The sequence below is a fragment of the Cavia porcellus genome, unplaced genomic scaffold, assembly GCF_034190915.1.
Source record: "Cavia porcellus strain 051 isolate PalLab524CR breed Dunkin Hartley unplaced genomic scaffold, mCavPor4.1 scaffold_13, whole genome shotgun sequence".
In the NCBI taxonomy this organism is placed as follows: Eukaryota; Metazoa; Chordata; class Mammalia; order Rodentia; family Caviidae; genus Cavia; species Cavia porcellus.
In genome coordinates this window covers 29,475,342-29,496,893 of record NW_026947496.1, presented here as the reverse complement: position 1 = coordinate 29,496,893, position 21,552 = coordinate 29,475,342, and the positions used below count along the sequence as shown (strand labels likewise).

Here is a 21,552-nt window from a genome sequence, read left to right as displayed (position 1 = left end):
TTTGAAGAAAACCCTTGTCTTGAAATAGAGCTAGTGGCTCCCAGCAAAAGGAATTTATAACCTTAGTTGTTAAACAGGAGGTTGGTGAAAGCTTTGATTGATAAACAAGGCTGGTAAAATTATCAGGTGGCCAGTGACTTTGATTAAATGGTTTGAGAATTGTAATAAAAAAGCATCTTTTGAGTGGAGCCAAATTGTAAAAAAAAGCATGCCTGAGCAGAGCCGCTGAGCTGCTGTTTCACGGTGCTCCGGCAGAGCACGCCCAGTGGGTGGGGCAAGCGCTGGGATGTAGCGCGCAGGGGCGGGCTCGGACTGCCCCCGGAAACGTGTAAGGTGGCAGCGGCGGCGACGGCGATGCACAGGGGAGGGAGGGGCTGGGACGGCGCATGGGGGAGGGGCTGGGAGGCGGCCCGACACAGCGCGCAAAGCTGGAACTGCTTGCAGGGTGCGAGGATTAGAAAGCCAATTTAGGAACACAGCTGGGTTTTGATTAGCTTCCTGGACCTGTTTTAAAAGTTTGTTATAGTTAGTATGCTTGTCCTGCTCTGGCACAGCTATAGGCCCAGAGTCATTATAAACGTCCTTAAAATGTAAATCATAACAATTAGTAATAAATTTAAATTGCTTGATATAATTCTGTGGGTCAACAGAGAGGCTACCTAATTTAAGGGTAATCTGGTATAGATCAGAAAGGGAAAAAGGCACATGGATGTTAACAAGCCCCTCGGGGCCAGCTTGCTCCCGAAGTGGAAGCAGAGCCTGAGGAGAAGATTCCAGAGCAGAGGGCCATTGAGCAGCCATCCTTCCGGTAGGCGCATGTGAGCAATCATCTGTAGAGCGGCTATAGAGCTGCTGCCGGTCACCCTGGGAAACACGAGCAGATGGCGTCTCACTGTGTGCCTTGCAGCTAGAGGACTGCTGTCGGCAGCACAATGAAGCATCATGTGCACTGCAACAGGGCGGCTGTTGTAGTTCACAAGAGGAGCCACAAGGAGACGCCTGTTGACAGTGAAGGCCCTGGAAACATGGCAGCGCCCTGTCACGTGACCCAAAACATGGCGGCGCCTGGGAACATGGCGGCGCCCTGTCACGTGGCCTGAAACATGGTGGCGCCCTGTCGCCATGTGGCCCTCCGGAACATGGCGGCGCCATGCCATGTGGCAGAGGGTTGTAACATGGCGACTGTTCCCCGCGCAAGCTGGAACAATCACGCGACCTGCTGGAAGGACATAGTGACCAAGACCTAGTATGGTGGGTTACAGAATTCTCAGGAGAAGTCGGAGACTGAGAGGAAGCACTAACAGAGGGATCAGAGCCGCTGGGAGAGTTATGGGTCCCAGGAGAAGGCGGGGGAGAGGATGGAACATCGGGAGATAACTGCGACACAGAGGGATTAGAGCTGCTGGGAGAGTTATGGGTCCTGGAAGGCGGAGAGGGAGACGATCGTACAGTGGGAGGTATCTGCAATGAAGAGGGATTAGAGCTGCTGAGAGAATCAGGCATAGGGGAAGAAGAGAGTGGTCTGGCGGGAGGTAACGGCAGGGAACGAGTTTGGTGGTAGGCAGGCGGCGGCTGGGAAAACGGAGAGCAGGACGGAAAAGTTTGCGGTGCAGTAGACTTAGCTAAAAGTATCTCAGCTGGAGCACAAGACTTAATGAGAGATGGGCGTGTTCTCAGAATAAGAAAGGCTTGGACATAAGGGAGTTCTAATAACTTGTTGCCAGCTTGACAAAAATCGTACAAGTTCCTGAGAATGCAGGGGTCAAATGTTCCTTGCCGAGGCCAAGGCTTGCCAATAAGCGGGTAGGTTGGCCAGACCTCCTGGCAGTAAAAAGTTAGTTGTTTAGTTTTTATGGTACCTTTAATTTTTAGAGTACGTAAATTGGAAATTAGGCATTTTAAAGGCGTCTTTTGGGAGTTAGAAAATACGTTCCCCATGACTGATTCAGGCAAGAAAAAAAACCGGAGGTCCAGAAAAAGTCGTCACTTATTTGTGGTACCACGCGGCGACTACGGTTCCAAACCGTAAACTCCAGTCGTCACTGAGAGATTTACGAATGGAGTCTACGTGGGGTCAGTAACAGTTTTGCCCGTGAAAGCGCAAGGCTTTAAGGGAAGTGAGGCATTCTTTCAGTGTGGGCGGTCCCAAAAATCTCTGCTTTGGGCTATCCGAACCCAAAGAACGTGAGAGATTTTGTGGGCGCAGGTTTGCCCAGAAAGAACCCTGCCCTGGGCGGTCCTAAGGACGTGAAAATGCACAGACCCACGCAGACGGGGAGAACATTCCACTGGGGCTGCCCAGTGCGAAAAGTTCCCCGGGGAGTGCTCACCTGAAATCAGTCTGGCCGATGTGGAGTGCAGGCGGCTGGCGACAGGAACGTCTTGGGAGAGGAAAAAGCTCGGGATTAATCCAGGATGTTATCTGGTTATCGGCGAGGAAACTCTGGGTATGTGGCCCAAGAGTCAGTTGCCTGCCGATCCGAGTCACGGCACCAAATGATAGAGTTATTTCCAAAAGATGAAAAATATTAACAAAAGATGAGAAATATAAAATAAAAAGCGGCCTTTATTCTGAGAACACGGAGAGAGATGACCGGCAACCCCACCGCTGGCGTCCGGCAATCTCTCCGGCGGACACGCGGCGTGGGGGCCTGTAAATAGCCTCGGTTTGGGGTGGAACCTAAGGCGGGCATTAGGGATACACAGGTAGCCCATTGGTCCTAGGTTTGGCGCCATATGTAAATTCCCAGGGGTGGGAAGATGGCATCACAGGTAACTTCCTAGGGGCAGGGCAAGATGGGGCTTCCTGCTTCCGGTTGTGGCTTTCCTGGCTACAGTGTCCTGTCTAGGCCAAACCTTTCATGTGTCACTGAGGATGGCTGTGCTGCTTTTCAGGACAGCCCTGGTCTTTGTTTTGAGTGTGACTTCTGGCTCCAGCATAGAACCCTCAACCTACCAGCACAGCTCCTTCACCTGGTTGGCCTAAGACTTTCTGGCTTCCACTACTCACCTTTGGGCCTTCCCATCCATACAAGAGACTGGCATGAATCCTTCTTGTGGGTTCTAGACCTCTAGTTGGACTTGTAGGAGGCATAGTCATGAGCTCTAGGACTTCTTCTGGACTCATGCAGGACATTGTTGTGGGATTCAGGCCCTTGGTTGAATATTCTATGTCTTTGGTGTTGTGGATAGATTTCCTGCAGCCACTTGTCTTAACTCTGGGTGACCATCATAAATAATATTATAAATTCCATGTAATGATTCTAACTGTTCTCCTCCCAACCCCTGACTACAACAGTGGGTAACCGGAGGAAGGTAGGAAGGGAATGGAAAAAAATACAAGTCAGTTACACAATATGCTTTCCTTAGTTCATTGAAAAGAAAAATTTGCATTAATATCATTTGGAAAATTTCTATGCACATATCTTGTACTCTGAATAATTACTTTGAAGATAACAATACACAACTTATTATCTAGTATTATTCTACTATTATTTTGTTTTGAAACTTTTTTTTTCACCATAATCTTTTAGAAAAAACATCTGAAATGAAGCCATATCTTTTTTTTTTTTGGTCATTAAACAACTATTCTCCTTCCATATGTACATCTCACACAAGAATCTTGATACTGTGTTAGCATTCACTGCTACCACAGAAAAGGATCACTGGTTCTTTTATTTGTTATTTCTAGTTTAATTTGTATACTTTGTCTCAAGCACAATTTACACAGTGTCATGGTTTATATCTGTGTCCCCCAGGCCTCATGAGTTTGAATTGTGCATTTGTTATTCGTTCATTGTCTAGTGCTTGGATTGATGGTGTCAATGTGCCACCCACATAGGGGTGGAGCCAGGATGTGATGTAATGGCAGGAAGAAGCTGTGTCTTGCTCTTTGCTGGTTCGAGCTTGCTGTTGGCAGCTGCCATGAACTGCAGTCCAGCCATACCCGCCTGCCTTGGAGCCAACTGAGTATGGACTGAAATCTCCAAAAACTGTAAAAAATAAACCTTTCCTTTCCCAACTTTGGGCTTCAGGTATTTTGACTCAGCGACGAGCATAAAGTAACTAAGATACACAGTGAGCCTACAACATCTGACTCAAACCTTAAAACAAAACAAAAACTGTGGAAGATGAGTATCTGAGGAATTTCTCTGATAGATCATAGAAAATATCACTGGGCTTCAGATAGAGTGCAGGTTAGAAACTCAGAGAAGATGAATGCTCAAGGTGATTAAAGAATAATGGGGACATGCAAAGGAATATTATTCACGTAATTTAGGACTCAGAAAAATTAGGGAGAACTCTATCTTATACAAAGTATTCTGACAGAATGAAGTAAAGAGGTGGGGCTGAGAGGTTATAAAAATCAACAGGGAATGTACCCAAGAAATTCCTCACACAGGGTGAATACTGGGGTGTCAAAATATCTGTCAGATCCAATCTTGTAATCCCCTATGCTTTTGACTATATTGTCTTCAAGTGGGACAAAATGGAATGAGCCTTGTGGGCTAAATAAGGTAACAGGAAATCAAACAAAGAAAGACAACACACACTTCATTTCCCATTTCAAAGAAAAGGCATAAAAGTTTCTTTCTCAATAATGAATGTGGAAGCTAACTTAAAATACAAAACCCTTCACAAGTAGGATGATGGCCAGAGTCCAGTACAGCCTGGGCTAAACAAGTGAGCTCTAGAGCAGCCAGCACTGCAGAGCAAGACCCTGTCCGAAAAATACAACAATGACTGAAAATAAATTGAAACCCTGGAAGCCTAAACTGTAGAACAAAGAGGAAGAATGCCAGCAACGTAAGTTACTCTGATGAATCTCAGCAACTGAAGATGTTAGAAATATGTTCAGCGTCCTGATGAAAAAGAATAAGAGAAATTTAAAAAGCAAAAACTCCTCGGGGGCAGGGTTCAAACATCTTAAAATTTGGAGAATGTCATGACCACAACATGGCTAGATCCTGCCAATGGTAACCACAGAAAAACGTCTCCAATCTTGTGAAAGAGGGATGGGGAAAACAAAAGCATTTTGAAAATTCTGGTGCTTATAGCAGTGCTTCCCCAAAGCCTAAACAACTCAGATATGTCTACACCCAGATTATTCTTAGGAAGTGAAGTATCCAGTTCCAACCATGCAAATGAATCCCCTTTCATACTGAAAAACACAGAGGATGTGATTTTGACATTTATCTCCATAGGGTAATCAAATGTTCACTATATCCAACAAATAACAATGCCAAATACACCAAAACTTCAAGAAATACAGAGAAAGAGGACAGTAAAAACTGAAAAAAAATATGAATGAAAGAAAGAGTATTTCAAAACTATCAGTGAAGGGCTGGGGATTTAACTCAGTGGCTTAAGTGCCTGCCTTACCAAAGGTGAGGTCCTGAGTTTGATCCCTAGTACCACACACACATACACACACACACACACACACACACACACACACACACAATCAGTGCATTATCTACATGAAGACAACTGAACAACTGGTTAAACTGCATAAAAAGGCACGGAGACAACCGAACAGGAAAAAAAAAAAAAAAACAAAGAGCAGTATAAAAAGACTGCTTGTATAAAATGGTAACAGGAAAGACTTAGGCATTATTGAAAAGATCATAGAGAAGTTACACAAGGGCAGAAATAGCTGAAAAATATGCTTATTATATACTGTATATGTATTTACCAAAAAAAGTGGAAATTTCAATAGTTTACTGAGGGTAATTGTGGAAACCTCACCTTTCACAATCGTATGAAGAAAAATAAAATAGGAATAAATCAAACAAAAGAAATAGAAGACCTATATATTGAAAACTACAATACTCTGATACAGGGGATCCGTAAGCATATTAGGAAATGTATAAGTTTTCTGTTTTTATGTAGACAGAAATTGTGTAATGAAAATGTTCATAATTCTAAAAGTGTTATGCATACTTAATGCAACCCAAATCAATGTAACAATAACATAGTACTATAAAAACACAGTACTATAAAAAAAATTCTAAAATTCAAATGTCACAACCAGAAGAAACAAAAGACCAAAATCAATTCTGGATAACAATGAGAAGGCAGAAAATATAACAATCTGCTATTTGAATTTATACTGCAAAGTTATGGTGATAAAACTAGCATGGTAGGGTCTGAGGATTCAGCTCAGTGACATAAGTGCCCGCCTGGCAAACATGAGCCTATGACTTCAATCCCTGGTACAAACAAAAAAACAAACCCATGGTAGTGCAAAGAACAAAAGAACTAAAACAGAACTAAAATCAAACCAAAAGCAAAATTTAAAAAAATGAAAACAGACCTGAGGATGAATGGAACAGATTAGAAAGTGCAGATGTTTAGCTAATTTATCATTCACAAAGGAGCCAAATAACATCAATGGAAGAAAGATAGGCTCTTTAATAAATTGTGGTGGAAAAACTGGCTTTCTACATGCCAAAACGTAGTCCAAGAATCATATCTCTCACCATGCAATAAACTGAAATTGAAACTGATCACAGATCTAAATATTCAAGCAGAAACACTTAATCTATTGGAAGACAGAATAGGTAAAACTCTAAGACTTAGGTGTAGGTGAAGACTTTATGAACAAAAACTAGATCACCCCAGAAATCTCTCAAAGAAGAAATAACTAGATGCACATCAAATTAAAAAAGCTTTTGCACAGCAAAAGAAACCACCAACAAAGTAAAGAGACAACCCACAGAATGGGGGGAATTTTTTTATCAGCTACGCATCATACAAAAGACTAATATCCACACAATACATAAAGAAAGAAGAAAAATTAAAGCCCCCAAATTTAAAGACCTACTGTAAACATGGGTACGTGAAATGAGCAGACATTTCTCAGATGAAGAAGAACAAATACATACATTTAAAAATATTCAACGTTACTGGTCAGTGGAGAAATGCAAATTAAAACAATCATGACATTTCATCTCTCTCTAGGAAGAATGGCTATTATCAAGAAATCAACCAACTAATGACGGTGAGGATGCAGGGAAAAAGTAACACTTCTCTATTGCTGGTGGCAATGTAAACTGGTAAAACCACTAGGGAAATCAGAATGAAAATTCCTCAGAAATCCTAATACTAGACATTCCACTTGACCTTTTTATATATCCTCTTGAAGAGTTCAAAGCATCAGAGCACAGTGACTTATGCACATCCATGTTTACACCAGCATAATTGTTAAGAGTTAAATCTTGAAAACAGTTCAGATGCCCACCAACAGATGAATGACACGGTACTGAGCATAAGTTTCAGAATATTTTATGAAACCTGTTTGCTGAAAAGTGACTATTGTTTCCTTTCCCCGCCATTTCTTAATAGAAAATAAAGAAATTATACATCAGATGACCTGACTTTGTTTTTCTTAGTGAAGAGTACTAGTCTTGAAATATTATTTTTTTATACCTCATGCCTTGAGAAATATGACTATAGCTAAATTTTAGCACAAGGTAAGTTTTGAAACTTTAGCGGAAAGCTTCCAAACTGACTAAAACATACAATAAGTAACAACAGGAAAATCAGTTTTCAACTGATTTTTAACTAAGGCAAGTCCTCTGCTCTGAGATGTACATTTTTTATCTTGCTCCAAAAAGGAATCCTACCTTTAGGCAGGCAAATATGAGATTCAGTATTCCTTATGAGTATATGTACAACAAGCATGCCAATAGTATAACTTCTAAAAGTATGCATGGTATGTGTATATATTTATTATACTTTGTGTATCATTCACAGGTACCAGGATGAATTTAAAAAATAACAGCACTAATTAAAAAAACATTAATGCAGATATGTTTTTGTTTACATGATTTTAAAACATGTGCCAAACAATATGATGACGATATCCTCACCGCTTAATCATGTACATTGCTGGAGCAGGGCAATCAGAATTATACTTTAGGTGTTTGAATTTAGAAAAAATTTCAGTTTTGAAAAGTCTATAAAAAAGAATAAGGAACACAAAGGGGATGCAACTACATTCTTTTAAATTTGTTCGGATTTTAAAGACTCTTGAGAATCAGAGACATTGAGATAATGTGACATATACAATACAGCATGGGCTGGGCATTCTTTTTATTTTGAAATTTGCATTGTTACAGCTGTAATCCTAGTATTATAGAGAGCTAAATTAGGTAAAAATATTGATGGACATGGTGGCACACACTTGTAATCCTAGCACTCGGGAGGCTGAGGCATGAGGATCACAGCTAGTTTGAGGTCAGCCTGGGCTACAGTGAGTTTAAGTCCACCTGAACCACATAGTGAAAAACACATTCCAGCTATGGCAAGAGGTACATTTGGTGCCTGTTAGTCTCGGGGTAAAGGAAATAATTATACCCACACACTTTCAGGAAGAATGAATAGTAAAGACTGATATTCTATGGGGGACCAAAGCCTCCCTGGCCCATCCCTTCCTGGAAAATTCCGTTCATTCCATGTATATTGTTGTGTGATTTGCTTCCCCAATTGAATCAATATTACATTAAGTGACTATGCTCACATTCTTATGACTTGAACATAGTTTTGTCCCACCACATACCCACCTCATGATTTCATATCCACCTTCATGATCTTGCCCTGTATAACTTCTTCCAAGAATTAGGGTCGTCGGCAACCCACTATCCAGGTCCCCTTCTGTGTCATTTAGACATAAGGCATTTTTCTTTCAATAAATGTCCCATGTCTTCAACTCCATTGATCCTCTGAATTATTTTTACAATTTGGGGGAACACAAACTTCACATTTTGGCCATCTAACAATTTAGGAGGTTAACTATTTTCCTTATATAATTTGGATTACTTGGAGGTTAATATATCATCCATATAAAAACAGCAGTCAGAGACTTTGGCATGACTGCCATGAGATCAAAAGCAGCTTGGATTATATAGACAATGTCTAAAATAAGTTTAAATTGTTCAAATTCTCAGAAAATGTACTTTACAGTAGTCAATTAGTTTAAAGGCTGCTTCTACTCTTAGTAGGAATATCCAGCACTTGTAAACATTGGTTATAGAGTTATGGTGTATACAAAAAATGGTTTTCAAATCCTTGATGAAACAAATGCAAATCATCCAGGTAATGAGTAGCAGGGAAATCCCCAGCCACTTCTGCCTATTTCCCATCCCTACAATGGATTGGTATGTCATGACTTCAGCAGTTTAAAAATTGGTTTGTTCCAAAATTTTTGCAGGGCCACTTTCTTAAACAAGAATGATTCACCAAGACTGGCAGTTTCTACTTGGTTATTCTACTCAACAAGTATTGAATTGGATAACAGACGTCCCATGTGGCTTCACAGAATGGAGAAGTGGAGGCAATTAAGTTTCTGTTTGTTAGCCATTATCTAATAATACAAGGCTATTTGAGACTTTTCTACCTATGTCTAAGGGAAGGAATACAGTTTTGTGTCCTGCACTAAGTTGTGTCTGAGCAAACAGGTAGCCATGTTGCTCTTTTACCTTATTTCCTGGAATAGTGGGGCACATGTTTACAAGAGTAATAACTTGTACAACTCTAAAATGATGAAGCCAGGAGGAATCAATATAGGCTGGATATTTCTCCCTGTAGTTCATGAAAATTTCTACATTTTTTGATCTCTGCACTTTAACATCCATGACTAATGAAGTTCTTTTATAGTCTTATAAGTCAATTCACCTATGAGCATCTTGATTATCCAGGAAAGTTTGCTTTTGGAGATAGCAGTACAGGCCCACCATCCAGACCTCCAAAGTAAAAGGACTGAGAGATGTGAAATACAGCACAAGCGAAAGTTTGATGATTATTCTGCAGAAATGGCTTTCTGACCAAAGCTAGGCACTACTGATCCAAACATCAGTGACCTTTCTGCCTACAGCTCTCTTCTTCCTCTCCTCATTGACTGATGTCAGGGAGGTGCTATCTTCTCAATTGCCATCTTAGATTTTGCTAATCCACCCTTCTCTGGGCATTCCTTTATTTATGGAATGAATTATCTAGTCCTAATGGTATCAGCTGAGTTAGGCAGAAATATTATAGACAGTAAGCCAGGGCCGGGCCCTCCAGGTAGCAGGCACACAGGACCAGAAGTCTCGTGCCTTTGGAAACAGACACCTCTGTGGGCCAGATCTCAAGACAAAAGGCAAAACAAATGCAACCATACCCTAAGTACAAACATCAGGAATTGATATTCTAAGTAGATATTAATCACCTTGATGAAGCCAGGAGCCACCATCCCAACCCCCTACAGGAAGTCACTGCTCTGTAAGAATGACTGCTTGCTATGTGACTCAGTTTCCACTTCCGCATTTGTCCCTGATTTGGTCAACTTTACCTGAATAATGAACTGTACTGGTTGACTATAGTTCTGTCCCACATCATATCCATCTGCCTTGAGGGTTCCCAGTTTTCCCCATCTTGGACCCACTCACCTTGTGGTTTTGCGCTATAAAAGTCCCTAGAAAAGACAATGTTTAGCAATGCCCTTAGAACCCCTTCTGTCTCTCAGATATCTTTCTTTCTCTCAATATAGTCTGCTCTTAACCTCCATTCCTAAAATTCATTCTTCAATTTTAGAGAACTTGAGCTCGTTATCAGACATCTAGTAGGTTGTGAGTTTCATTCCCCTATATCACTAATATTTTGTTTTGGAGTTTCTGATTTGGGGACTTGCTTTATGGAAATTTTCATCTAAAGCTAAATGAAAATGACCATTTATTTATTTCTTCCAGTGACTTTAAAATCTGGTCAAAAATAATTCACTGGAATTCATGTAAATGTTCAAGTTCAAAAGCCCCACAAATCTCTTCTCAGATTTAAAAAATGGCTTCCAGTTATAGCACATGTAGAGTCAAGTTTCGAGTATTAAGTATAACTGTTAAATTATTTTAGAAGTTGTTTTAGGTCAATAACTATTTTTGCCAGATGTTATAGATTTTGTGGACCACAGTTATAAATATGAGAAAATTAGATAGCTATGTATGTAAAATATCTAAGTTATTTATAATAAAACACTAAAGACATTTATGAAGGATAAATTCATATATGCTTTGCTTCTTAAAATGCATAAATGGTACATTTGGGTCTACTAATTTATTTCATAGAATGTTTTGTCTATACATGTCTGTGTAACACTGATATAAAATTAAAAGGTATCTAATCTCTAATAACTGAGTAAATTAGTAAAACTGTACACATTAAGAACAGAGCCTTTCAATTAAGAAACAAGTATACTGGCTGAGGGGCACCATTTTCTGTTACAGGGGGGCAGAAGCAAACAGGTTGACATGTGATATATTGAATGAAACAGTGAGGGAAAACAAAAAGTCCTCCCAACTATGCATTTTACATGCAGCAAAAGTCTTTGAAAAATGAGGGAGAAATTCAGATGGTTTCAGATACAAGCATTGAAGGATGCAGTTCTTTACTACTAGGCCGTCCGTGGGTAGAGTGTTTCTTCAAGATGAAATGAAAGAGTCAGGTGTGGTGTTGCATACCTGTAATCCCAACCCTCAGCAGGCTGAAGCAAGATCACTGTGAGTTCAAGGCCAGGTTGGCTAGACCCTACCTCAGGGAAGAAAAAAATTGACAGGAACTCAAACCTGTCTGAAGAAGTAACTCTTTTAAAGCTAAATAGGTGGACATTTACAAATATCAAGGCTAATTTTATTTTCCACGTTAGAGCCTCATGTGTCAAAAAGTAAACAACACACCCAACAGTACTGTATTTTCTGAGACACAGTTTGTGGCATATGTCAGTGAAGCTACAAACTCACTCACCCAACTGTGGAGCAGAATTTTGTGTGGTTAGGTTTAGCTTCCCCAGATTCACACCAGTGTGTTGTGACCTTAGGATTTTCAATGTAAAGTGCCCATGGCATCCTCAAAGAAATTATTTATATTTTTTACATTATTTATATCTTTTACACAGATGAGAAACCCACTAACTCCAAAAAGAATAACTCAAATATAGTAGTGCAGAAGAGCAAGGACAAGACACAAGGCCAGAGCCAGGGGTTTAGCTCAGCGGCATAAGCACCTGCCTTGCAAGTGTGTGGTTGTGAGTTTGATCCCCGGTACCAAACACTCTTCCTGTGCAATACCCTTCCGGTGAAGGGGAACTGTACTGTAAAGACAAAGATTGGGAGAAGGGATGGGAAACATGACCCAATTAGATCCAAAGACAGAAAGGCAGAAAAGCAAAGTAGGAAATTTAGGTCCTCTGTGCCAAATACAGGAAAGCAGGCCACACTAATGTTGGGAGTAGATTTTCAGTCTAGACAAGGTGACAGGAGACAGGGGGACACGATGTGGGTAGGAGCATTGCACTAGATCCCGTGGGCTCACCTCTTGGTACTCTGTAACTGTACATTTGTGCTTTAGTATAGTAGCCAGCTGTGTGTCTCAGTACCTTTCCCTGAGGGATACTGAAAACAATCTTTGTGTTTACCCACTTGGTATGACATCAACAAGGTGTGTGCAGGTGTGTAAAATTGTCAAACAGGATTTTTACCCATATTATGCTCCAAATGGTTTTTTGTATTTACCCAACCATCACAGAGGATCCCAGAGACCCATACCACTACCAGATTTGTTTTTTTTAAAAAAGCTTTTATTTTTCTGGCAGAAGTAGCCCTGTTCAATGGCACTTAAAAAACTGGATGTACAAGTTTTGAAGGAGGTCAGAAATGAATCATCAAATAACTCATGCATGGATGATGAAGATGATCGATTATGACAAAATGCTTGCTTTCAGAACAGAAGGTATGGATGGATGATGATGATAATGATGACTGTGACACTGGTCATGTGAGCCAAAGTTCCTGTGACAGTATAATGTAGCAAGGATCAACTGATACAGATACAAATCTCCTTGATCCAGAAGACAAAACAGCAATGTGAGTACACATGTGATTAGTCCAAATGTTGCCAAATGGTCACACAACCCAATGTTACCATCCAATGTCAAGTCTGGGTCCAAAAATAAATAGTCCCTTGGTAGGATGAAACATATTGTGTAGAATCCCAGCACTGCTATTCAATGTTGGAAATTATAACAGATAAAATGCTACAAGATGCTGAAATATACAAAGGCTGAAAAGCAAGTAAATCCTTTTGTATGCATGAACAGTCATAATCAAAAATGTATTTATTATGATATCTCACCAGCTGAACTTAAAGAATTTATAGGTCTGCTCTGCTTAGCTGAGATTTCTCATGGAGACTGTGGGAATGTCAAAGCCTTAAGGAAAGTGATAGATCAACTATGGCATAAAAATGTATGCCTTTGTAGATGTGAAGACTTTTTATGCTTTCAGTTTAAATACTTATCCTGGAATTCAGCCACCAAGTCCTTATTCATATAATAATAAACCAAGTGATGTTGTGAACAGACTTGTTTCCTTCCACCTCCCAAATTAATTAGATTTGACAGTTGGTTTACCAGTTTCCAATTGGTGTTATGTTTCCTAATAGCACCAGCTGACAAGCACAGAAACAAAGCAGAAATCAAAATGAAATGCTGCAATTTCAAAACAGAGAAATACAGCTTTTCTTCCACATACACTTGAAACCAGTGACTACTGCCCTGTTGTTTTGGTGGAATGTTTCTGTCAGTGTCAATTAGTATAAGTTTATCGATAGTATACAATCTTTTGATTCTCACAAATTGTGTTTTTCTATTAAATTGTGAGAAGAAAAAAGCACAAGGCCTTTAGTGAAATTATAGGTCAAGTTAATAAAGAATGAGTTTCAAAGTGAGTGAGGGTTATATCTGTTCATTATCTTATTAAGCACATTTACTAAGTTTATTAAGCAGAACTCATTTAATATCCTAAGTATGGCTTTTAAAAATCTGCTCTAAATGATTTAATAGTTGAGGCTTGTCTGGTCATTACTGTGGTTTTTGTTGTTGCTATTGTTTTTTTGTTCTGTTTTGTCTTTTTGAGACAAGGTCTCACTATCTACTTCAGGTTGGCCTTAAGCTTACTCTGTAGCCCAGGCTAGTCACTTTGTAACCAGGCTAGTTGCAACAACCATCCTGCCTGGCTTGGTTTGTTTATACAGTTTAACATAAATAGCTTTAAAGAGGTGCTGACGGCTTCCTTTTTTCTCTAATGCATAAAGTGCTCTTACTTTACTCCTTATTCTGATTAAAAATTTGAGTTGTTTAATAATGAGTTTTTTCCAGAAAAAAAATTTTAAGACAATGATTTTTAAAAATATAATTATAAAATCTTTCCATCTCAAGTATGTGATATGTTCTTTTGTATACATACAGGGTTCACATCCATATGGAAGTTTGGGACACAAATATGTATTAACAAGTTTTAAGTAACTGATAATCCATGTGTGGGGTGACAATTGTATAATAACATGAAAGTTATTATTTCTCTTATAAATTGACCATACATCTTGAGAGTGTAAATCTTGAGCAAAACATTTCTAATTAGAAAATTTGTTCTAAAAGCTTTTTATTAAAAATTTTAAAACAGCGGGCTGGGATTTAGCTCAGTGGTGTAAGCAGCTGCCTGGAAAACACAAGATTGTGAGTTTAATCCCCGGTACCAAACTTAAAAATTTAAAACAGGAAGAATGCTACTATGTTTATTTAAAACAATAAGCCTTTGATCAGTGATCTGTTTTTAATTAGACATGGAAAGGAACTTTTAAAAACAGGTTTTCAGTGTTCCAAATAATCCTAATGTTTTCCAGTCATGTTAAAGTTTTAAAAACTTTAAACAGCCCTCTGTCCCTCCCACCACCACAAGCCAGCAGTGGCCCTGGAGAACCAGGAAAGAAGCTACAGTCCCTGGGGAGGCAGGTGGAGAGGTGGCCTGAAGAGAAGACCACCACCCTCCCACCCCCCATCCCTAAGCAACAGAGACAGGATTTGCTTTGCTCTTTTTGGCTTGTTTTATTACCATTATAAACTTTGAAATAATTTTAACATTTTAGCATGCTGATTCAGAATAGCAAGATTAAACTGAAAGGTCTTTTCTCTAGGTTTGTTTAGTTACCAGTTTTTAATTCATTTGAAGTAAAAATAGGAAAACATATTTCATTATTAACAGAAGCAAAAGTCAAGAATTACCTGTGATGTGTGAATCTCATGGACATTTTCAGGAACAACTACATTTTGAAAAATACATTGAACTAGCCAGGCATGGCGGACAGGTCTTAAATCCCACCACTGCGCAGGCTGAGGCAGATGACTGTTGTGAGTTCAAAGCCAGCTGTGGCTTCATAGCAAATTCAAGGTATTCCTGTACTACAAAGTCAAGACCCTGTCTGAAAACGAACAAACAGAAAATACATTTAATTAGAAGACTGAATTTTTGTTAATTTTTGTAAAAACTTAATGTCAGCCTTGAAAAGAGATGACACGTTGCACTCTGCTCCTTTCCTCAATTTCAGCCAGTTTTCACAGAAGAAAATCCTCCTCACATTTAACTTAAAGAAGGGATTTTAACACCTACAAATAGTCATATACTTTCATGCATTTATATATAGAATTTTATTATAACTTTTCAAGACATTCTTTTATAATATCTGCAACTTATTCATACAGAAAAATACTACATACAATTAAAGTTCCAAGGCAAAGGATTATAAAAGCTTCAAAGCTGGCTAAGGATAAAGCCTGAAAGGTTCTTGCCCTGGTATAAATTACTGTACAGTTATGGAGGTGGTCTATCCCATTGTGGAAGGCCTAAGCGGGAACGCCTACCACTTCCTGCTTCTTCCTCAGCCCTAATTGCAGCTCCCCTTCCTGTTTGCAGGCACAGAGAATTCCAATCGGTTCCTCACAAATCATCCATGTCTGCCCCATGTGCCACTTCAATCAGAGGTCCCATAGCCCTCTGCCTTTCTGTATCCTGTTGAAGGAGACAGCCCAGGTGCCATGGGTTGTGTGTTCCTTTCCATGTCCTTAACTCAATAAACCTGTTCATTTTGTACTTTTGCTTCTCTATTGCACCAGAATACCCTAACAAAGCCTTTGCAGCTTCACACTCTGCACAACTGCATTTGGGTCTCAGGAAGGGCCTGAGTGAAAACGTAACACCAAAGGAGAGAACCTAACAAAGCCATTTTAGCTGATGCCAAAACACTCAGGTCTGTTACACAGGGGCTCAGTGAGAACCTAGTTGCTTTTCTGCTTTGGCTTGAATAGGTCCTCCACAAAGATACTCATTTAGACTCTGTGTCTAGAGAAGGTCAGATTACTTCCAGACAATACTTTGTCAATCAGCTCCATGTATTAAGAAAAGGCTCAAAAAAAAAAAAAAAAAAAAAATCTCCAACTGAGCCCAAAAATCAAAATAAGCCTATTGGCTGGTGAAACTTATTCCAATAATCATGATGAAATACAGGACAAACAAGAACTGCATAAAGAAAGAAGACAAGGAAATCAAAACTTTAAAAACTGTAGTTCAAAGAAAAACTACAGACTTGGAGCACAAGCCTTGTTTACTTTTTTCCTTCTCCCAAAACAGCAAACCTGGGCAAATCCCTTTCTTCTACAAATGGGTCTGCCCATTCCCTTTTACTTGCCAGTGATCTGCTTTCACCCACAAACAGACCATCCTTCTAGAATTTTCCAAAGGAACAGACAATTATTTTTCTGGGCCTGGCTATCCTTATCCATCCTTACCTGCTAAGACTACCACTACAGATTATCAAATTCTATAGATTTCCACCTCCCTAAACATAAAGGACACCAGTCCCCAACTGTATTGTGTCTCATTTCTTTTAGCATTTTTACTCCACTCTTGACTTTGTCCTACATCTATCTTTAATAAATCTTCCCTATGAATATTTTCCTGATACATCCTGAAAGTTCTTTTTGCATAACAGGAGTCAGTGAACTTGCATATTTGTTGTAAAGGGGTTTTAGCCTGGGGGACCTTCAGAACCAGCCTGTGGCAAAGCCATCAGGAAAATACTGCCTAACACAAGATCTCATACTACTATTAACTACTCCTTTTGCCAGTAAGATGCAAGAAATAGACTGTCGAATTCAGCGTGCCAGGATAAAACTCAAACCACCTGAGACATGAGAAGATGAAGAAGGACCACAAACTTCACATACCTGTGAACCAACAGAAACCATTACATTTCCTTCCTGGAGAGAAAATGCCAAGCACTCTGGTGAACTATGTGGATAAAAAAGATTTGTTCATCCTGAATCGATTGTGTGAATAGTGTCACTACTGTCTTGTTTACCACCATCACTAAAATAACAGTTATACCTGAGTCTTAAAAATGCCATGGCCACATCTAAGTGCATTCTAGTTTATTAAAAAATAAATAAATAATAAATTTCCAAAGCCAAGCATAGAGCTCAGGTCTGTAAGGCCAGGAGTTGAACGTCTGAAGCAGGAAGAGAGCCCCCAGTTTGTCAGTCTGGACTACACAATGAGTTTAACATCACATATGCTACAAAATGATAACTGGTCTCAAAGATCCAAAAAACAAAAACAAAAAACTCACACAACACTGCAGAAGATCTCAACATGTAGAAGATAATGTGCAGAAATGGATTGATATTGTATGCTCTAAATTCTTCATATTATATCTTTCATAAAACTACATTTATAGCACCAAAAAATCAACTACAAATGTGACAAAACTTTTAGAATGTCTTTTGAAAAACAAAAGACAGCACTATATTTTTCAAATTTCAATTTCAAAAATAGATTTTCCTCTCCATTTCATTGGACACAGGATAGCTACAGTCATTTAGTTGTGAACATGAATCAACATACACGGACACGAAATTTATTAAAAATATCAAAATATTTTTTATATTACCCTAAACTGAGGTTTGATATGGCTGACTACAAAAATCAAGAGGAAGAGGTGAGAGATCATCCACATAAGGTGGTAACCTGTGCATTTTTGAAGCTAAGTAAAGCTGAAGTTTTAGCATTGTAAATATAAAACCTGTGCCAAATATAGATACAAGACCAAAGTACCAAAGAAGAAACAGTAAATTGCAGGAATAAAAGAAAATGACTTCTGATCTAGAAGTAAAGAAAATATCAGAAATAAATGTATAAATCCATAAATGTTCAAGTGACTTTGAAAAGATGCAAAAAAAGTAACAGGATTTCTGTTCAACAAGACAATGATATTAACTTACAGATGAAAAATCATACAAAGTATTTTCATTCTCAAAAGTCACGACCAAAGGCCAAATAACGGGAAAAGAGTTTTAAAAACAAAGAGCCCTCAGGAGCCAAGGATATAGCTCAGTGCTACAAGCGCCTACTTGGCAAGCACAAAGTCATGACTTTGATTCCAGGTACCAAAAAATAAAAATTAAAAAAAAGACTTCCCATCAAAATATGAACACGTCATATAAGGAGGTAATTCACAGTAAAGGTCAAAAATGAAGAAAATACAAAAAATAGGGGAAAAATGACTATCAACTGAAATCCATAAAATTCACTGTTAGAAAAATTCTGGAGCTGAAGATTATTAGAATAAGGATTTACAGCCTTCAGGCTGTGGCAGTGTATTTTTTAAATGGACACACACTGCATGTATGGTATTTTCTCAAATTTGTTTCTAGAGCAGAACAAAGAGAAGGCCTGCTGTGTATTTATATCACTGACAACTGGAAAAGCCTGCTTTCCCAAAGCCTTAGAAAAGGAAAAGAAGGTGTCATGATCCATCACATTTTTCTGAACTAGGGAGTCACTAGTGGTGGAAAACCTGTTGTAGCTGATGTAGTGCACACATAAGTTCCTGAACAATACATTCCAGTACAAAATGATGACCCCAAGAGCTGCCATCTTTATCTTTGCAACGCAAAGCCAAGCAGAGTAACTCTACCCAAATAAGCCCCAGTTTATACTTGCACACTCGTTCTTCTTGTGCTCCCCCTATTTGCCTTTCTGTTGCCACTACAGTAAGAGTCTACTGAAGTCTTCACCGCTGGGTGTTTTATGTTGACACTCAAGGACCTGGTGGGGAAAAGGGGGAGGGTACAGAGGCCAGGCTAAGGCACTGCTTGAACTGAACGCGGAGCATTATCTCAGCTGTGCCCTTCTTTCCCCACAGGCCATCCAGCTTGACAGACATATTCCTTACTTACAAGGAAGGGAAAGTAGGAAAGATAGAGGAGAAAGCCAAACACTTGCACCAGCGCTTAGGCAGGGAGAATGGTTTTTACAGTCAGCCTCAATTCAATCTACACATACACATCTCTTCTCTTCAGCATTGTACACTGCTGGTATCTTATGTCAAACTGCTCTTCTCTGGGTGTGCTGACAGTTTCTATCCTGTCCCCTTGCCCTGCTGAAGGAGACTACACAGTATGACCAGAGTGGTGCCCCTGTCTATAATACAAAACAGCAAAATCTAAATAAACCAAACCAAAATGTGAATCTAAGCAAACCACAGCAAAAAAGAGAAAGCAAACTCAAAATTTGTGCTCTTTTCTACAAACACTACTCATGTGTTGCAGTTAGGTTTCTCCTAACACCCTGATTAATACTGCTCTCAACACAAGGAAATTATTGAATCAGTTCCATATTCTACAGAGAAACACTTTACCAAAGAGTCCACTAAATGCTGCTTGAGTTACCAAGGGAAAATATCTTGATCAACCTAAAGTCAGTTGAAAATAAAAGCTACCGAAAATGTTTTGAGTACATCTAGTCTAGCAAACATAATTAAGCCTTGGCTCCTTTAAAACAGCTCAACATACTTACACTGATCTGTATTGGAGAAAAATCTATGAAACACATACCAAGTTTCATAGTAAGACATTAAATATCTCATGGCCTTTATTGAACATAGTACATCGGAAACTACCAGCTGTTTTCACATGGTTTGCTGCTGCTGACCAGCAGAGACTCACAGCTGCTGCTCAGCATCTTGAGCAAGTATTGTATCACATATCCCTATGGTGCAAAGGGAATGAAATGCAATAATTCAGGTGCATTTTAAACAGAATGCTTGTCATTTTTTTCCTACTTCAGTACTGGAGATTAAATTCAGGGTCCCATGCATGTTGTCAGGTTCCTTTAGACTCGAGATACAGCCCCAAGTATTTTTACTTTATGTTGCAACTGGGTCTTGCTCCACTTTCTAGATGGGCCTTGGTATAGCTATCCTCATGCCTCAGTGTCCCAAATGGCTGAGATGCAAGTTGGACATCACAATGCATCAGTGAAATTTCATTTAACAAGAGTGTAATGCTGGTCAACAGGGGTGGTTTAAAAATGAAAATGAAAATCAGTGGTGATAGAGCACCCCATCTTAACCAGATTGGGTGGCACTTGTCTGCCATCTCAGTACTGCTGGAGACAAGTTCAAAAGTTCACTGCAAGCCAGGTGAGATGGTGCGTGTCTGTAATTCCCAGTGCCAGTCCTAGCCAAAAGGATCGCCTGATTTTGAAGCTAGGTTGGACTACACACTAAGTTCCAGCTGTTGTAACTTAACCAAAGTACCACCATCCTGTTTTGTAAGCTTCGTTACCCTGACCTTTGTTCCAACTTCTCTTTCCCGTAAACTTCCCCGCTCTGAGAACAGCAACTTGTTTCTGGAACTAGCCGACCACAAGTTAATATCCTGTAAAGCTAAGAAACTTGTCTCCAAGTCAAATAAGGAGACAAAAGACCTTCTTCCCCCTCTGCCCCCTCTCTTTGTTTTGCGGTTTTTCCCTTCATAAACCTCCCAGGGACCTAACCTAGTTGCACAGCTCTGCAATTCCAACCCGACTGTGCTGCTGAGTACCAGCTTAAAGCGCTTTTTTTTTTGGATGATGCCTCATTTTTGAGTCACAACAACAGCACAGCCTGAACTTCATAGCAAGACCTTGTCTCAAATAAAAAAAAAAAAAAAAAATCAAAAAACCGCAAAGAATCAAGCAAAACGATTCAATGCAGCCTGGTAACCTAGTGAGACTCGATCTCAAATTTTAGAAAGAAACTGTTGAAAAGTGTGGGGAATCCAATTCTGAGCAGAAGTCCTGAGTTCAATTTTAGGTAAAATACAAACATCAGGGAATGAGATCAGAGAAACAGCACACCACAGCTCCCCCAGCTCATTCCCTCTAACAAAGTCTCCCCCACAACTCCCACTCCTTTCTACAGCTGCTGACCCGGCAGTGGGCTGTGGCTGCCTGAGAATGCACTCTGGGCTGGCAACATGGCCATGGAAAAACTATGGTGCTGATTACCCAAAATGTATCTGCTTTAGCCAAGGCAAGAGGAACTCACTGTATACAGCGCTAGAGAATGGGGAACTGACACGAGAGCTGGTAGAGCGGTTCCAGCCGCCATTGCTATTCCTGTCTTCCATCCGGACCTGAGTCCCATCCCCTCCCGACCCATCTCAGGGCATCCATCCCACAACCTCACCATTGTGTGGCTACAGGGGCTCCCCAGGGTCCTCCTCCTACAGCCTGTAACCCGTAGAAATCCCAAAGGAAGAAAGTTTAATCAGCAAGGCGGACTTCTAAAAACATGCCCAAGATCTGGGGTTCTGCGCAGGGAAAGAGCCCTCCTCCCTCGGCCCACCTGATTGGACAGCGATACGCC

At 39.8% G+C, this 21,552-nt stretch overlaps 1 protein-coding gene across 4 annotated transcripts in view; it reads right to left on the bottom strand.

Moving 5' to 3' along the window:
* The window catches only part of LOC106027458 (proline-rich protein 36-like), a 29,341-nt gene extending 7,831 nt beyond the window's left edge, over window positions 1-21,510 (bottom strand). Inside the window, exons 1-2 of one of the 4 annotated variants that reach the window (XM_063260001.1) lie at window positions 21,373-21,510; window positions 1-15,288 (exon numbers count right to left, since the gene is read on the bottom strand). The exon at window positions 1-15,288 is cut by the window's left edge and continues 7,831 nt beyond it. In XM_063260001.1, coding sequence (XP_063116071.1) covers window positions 70-1,938 — 1,869 coding nt within the window. In that variant the 5' untranslated portion in view covers window positions 1,939-15,288; window positions 21,373-21,510 and the 3' untranslated portion in view covers window positions 1-69. The other 3 variants (XM_063260003.1, XM_063260002.1, XM_063260004.1) reach the window with 3 other exon arrangements.
* Between the last annotated feature and the right edge of the window lie 42 nt (window positions 21,511-21,552).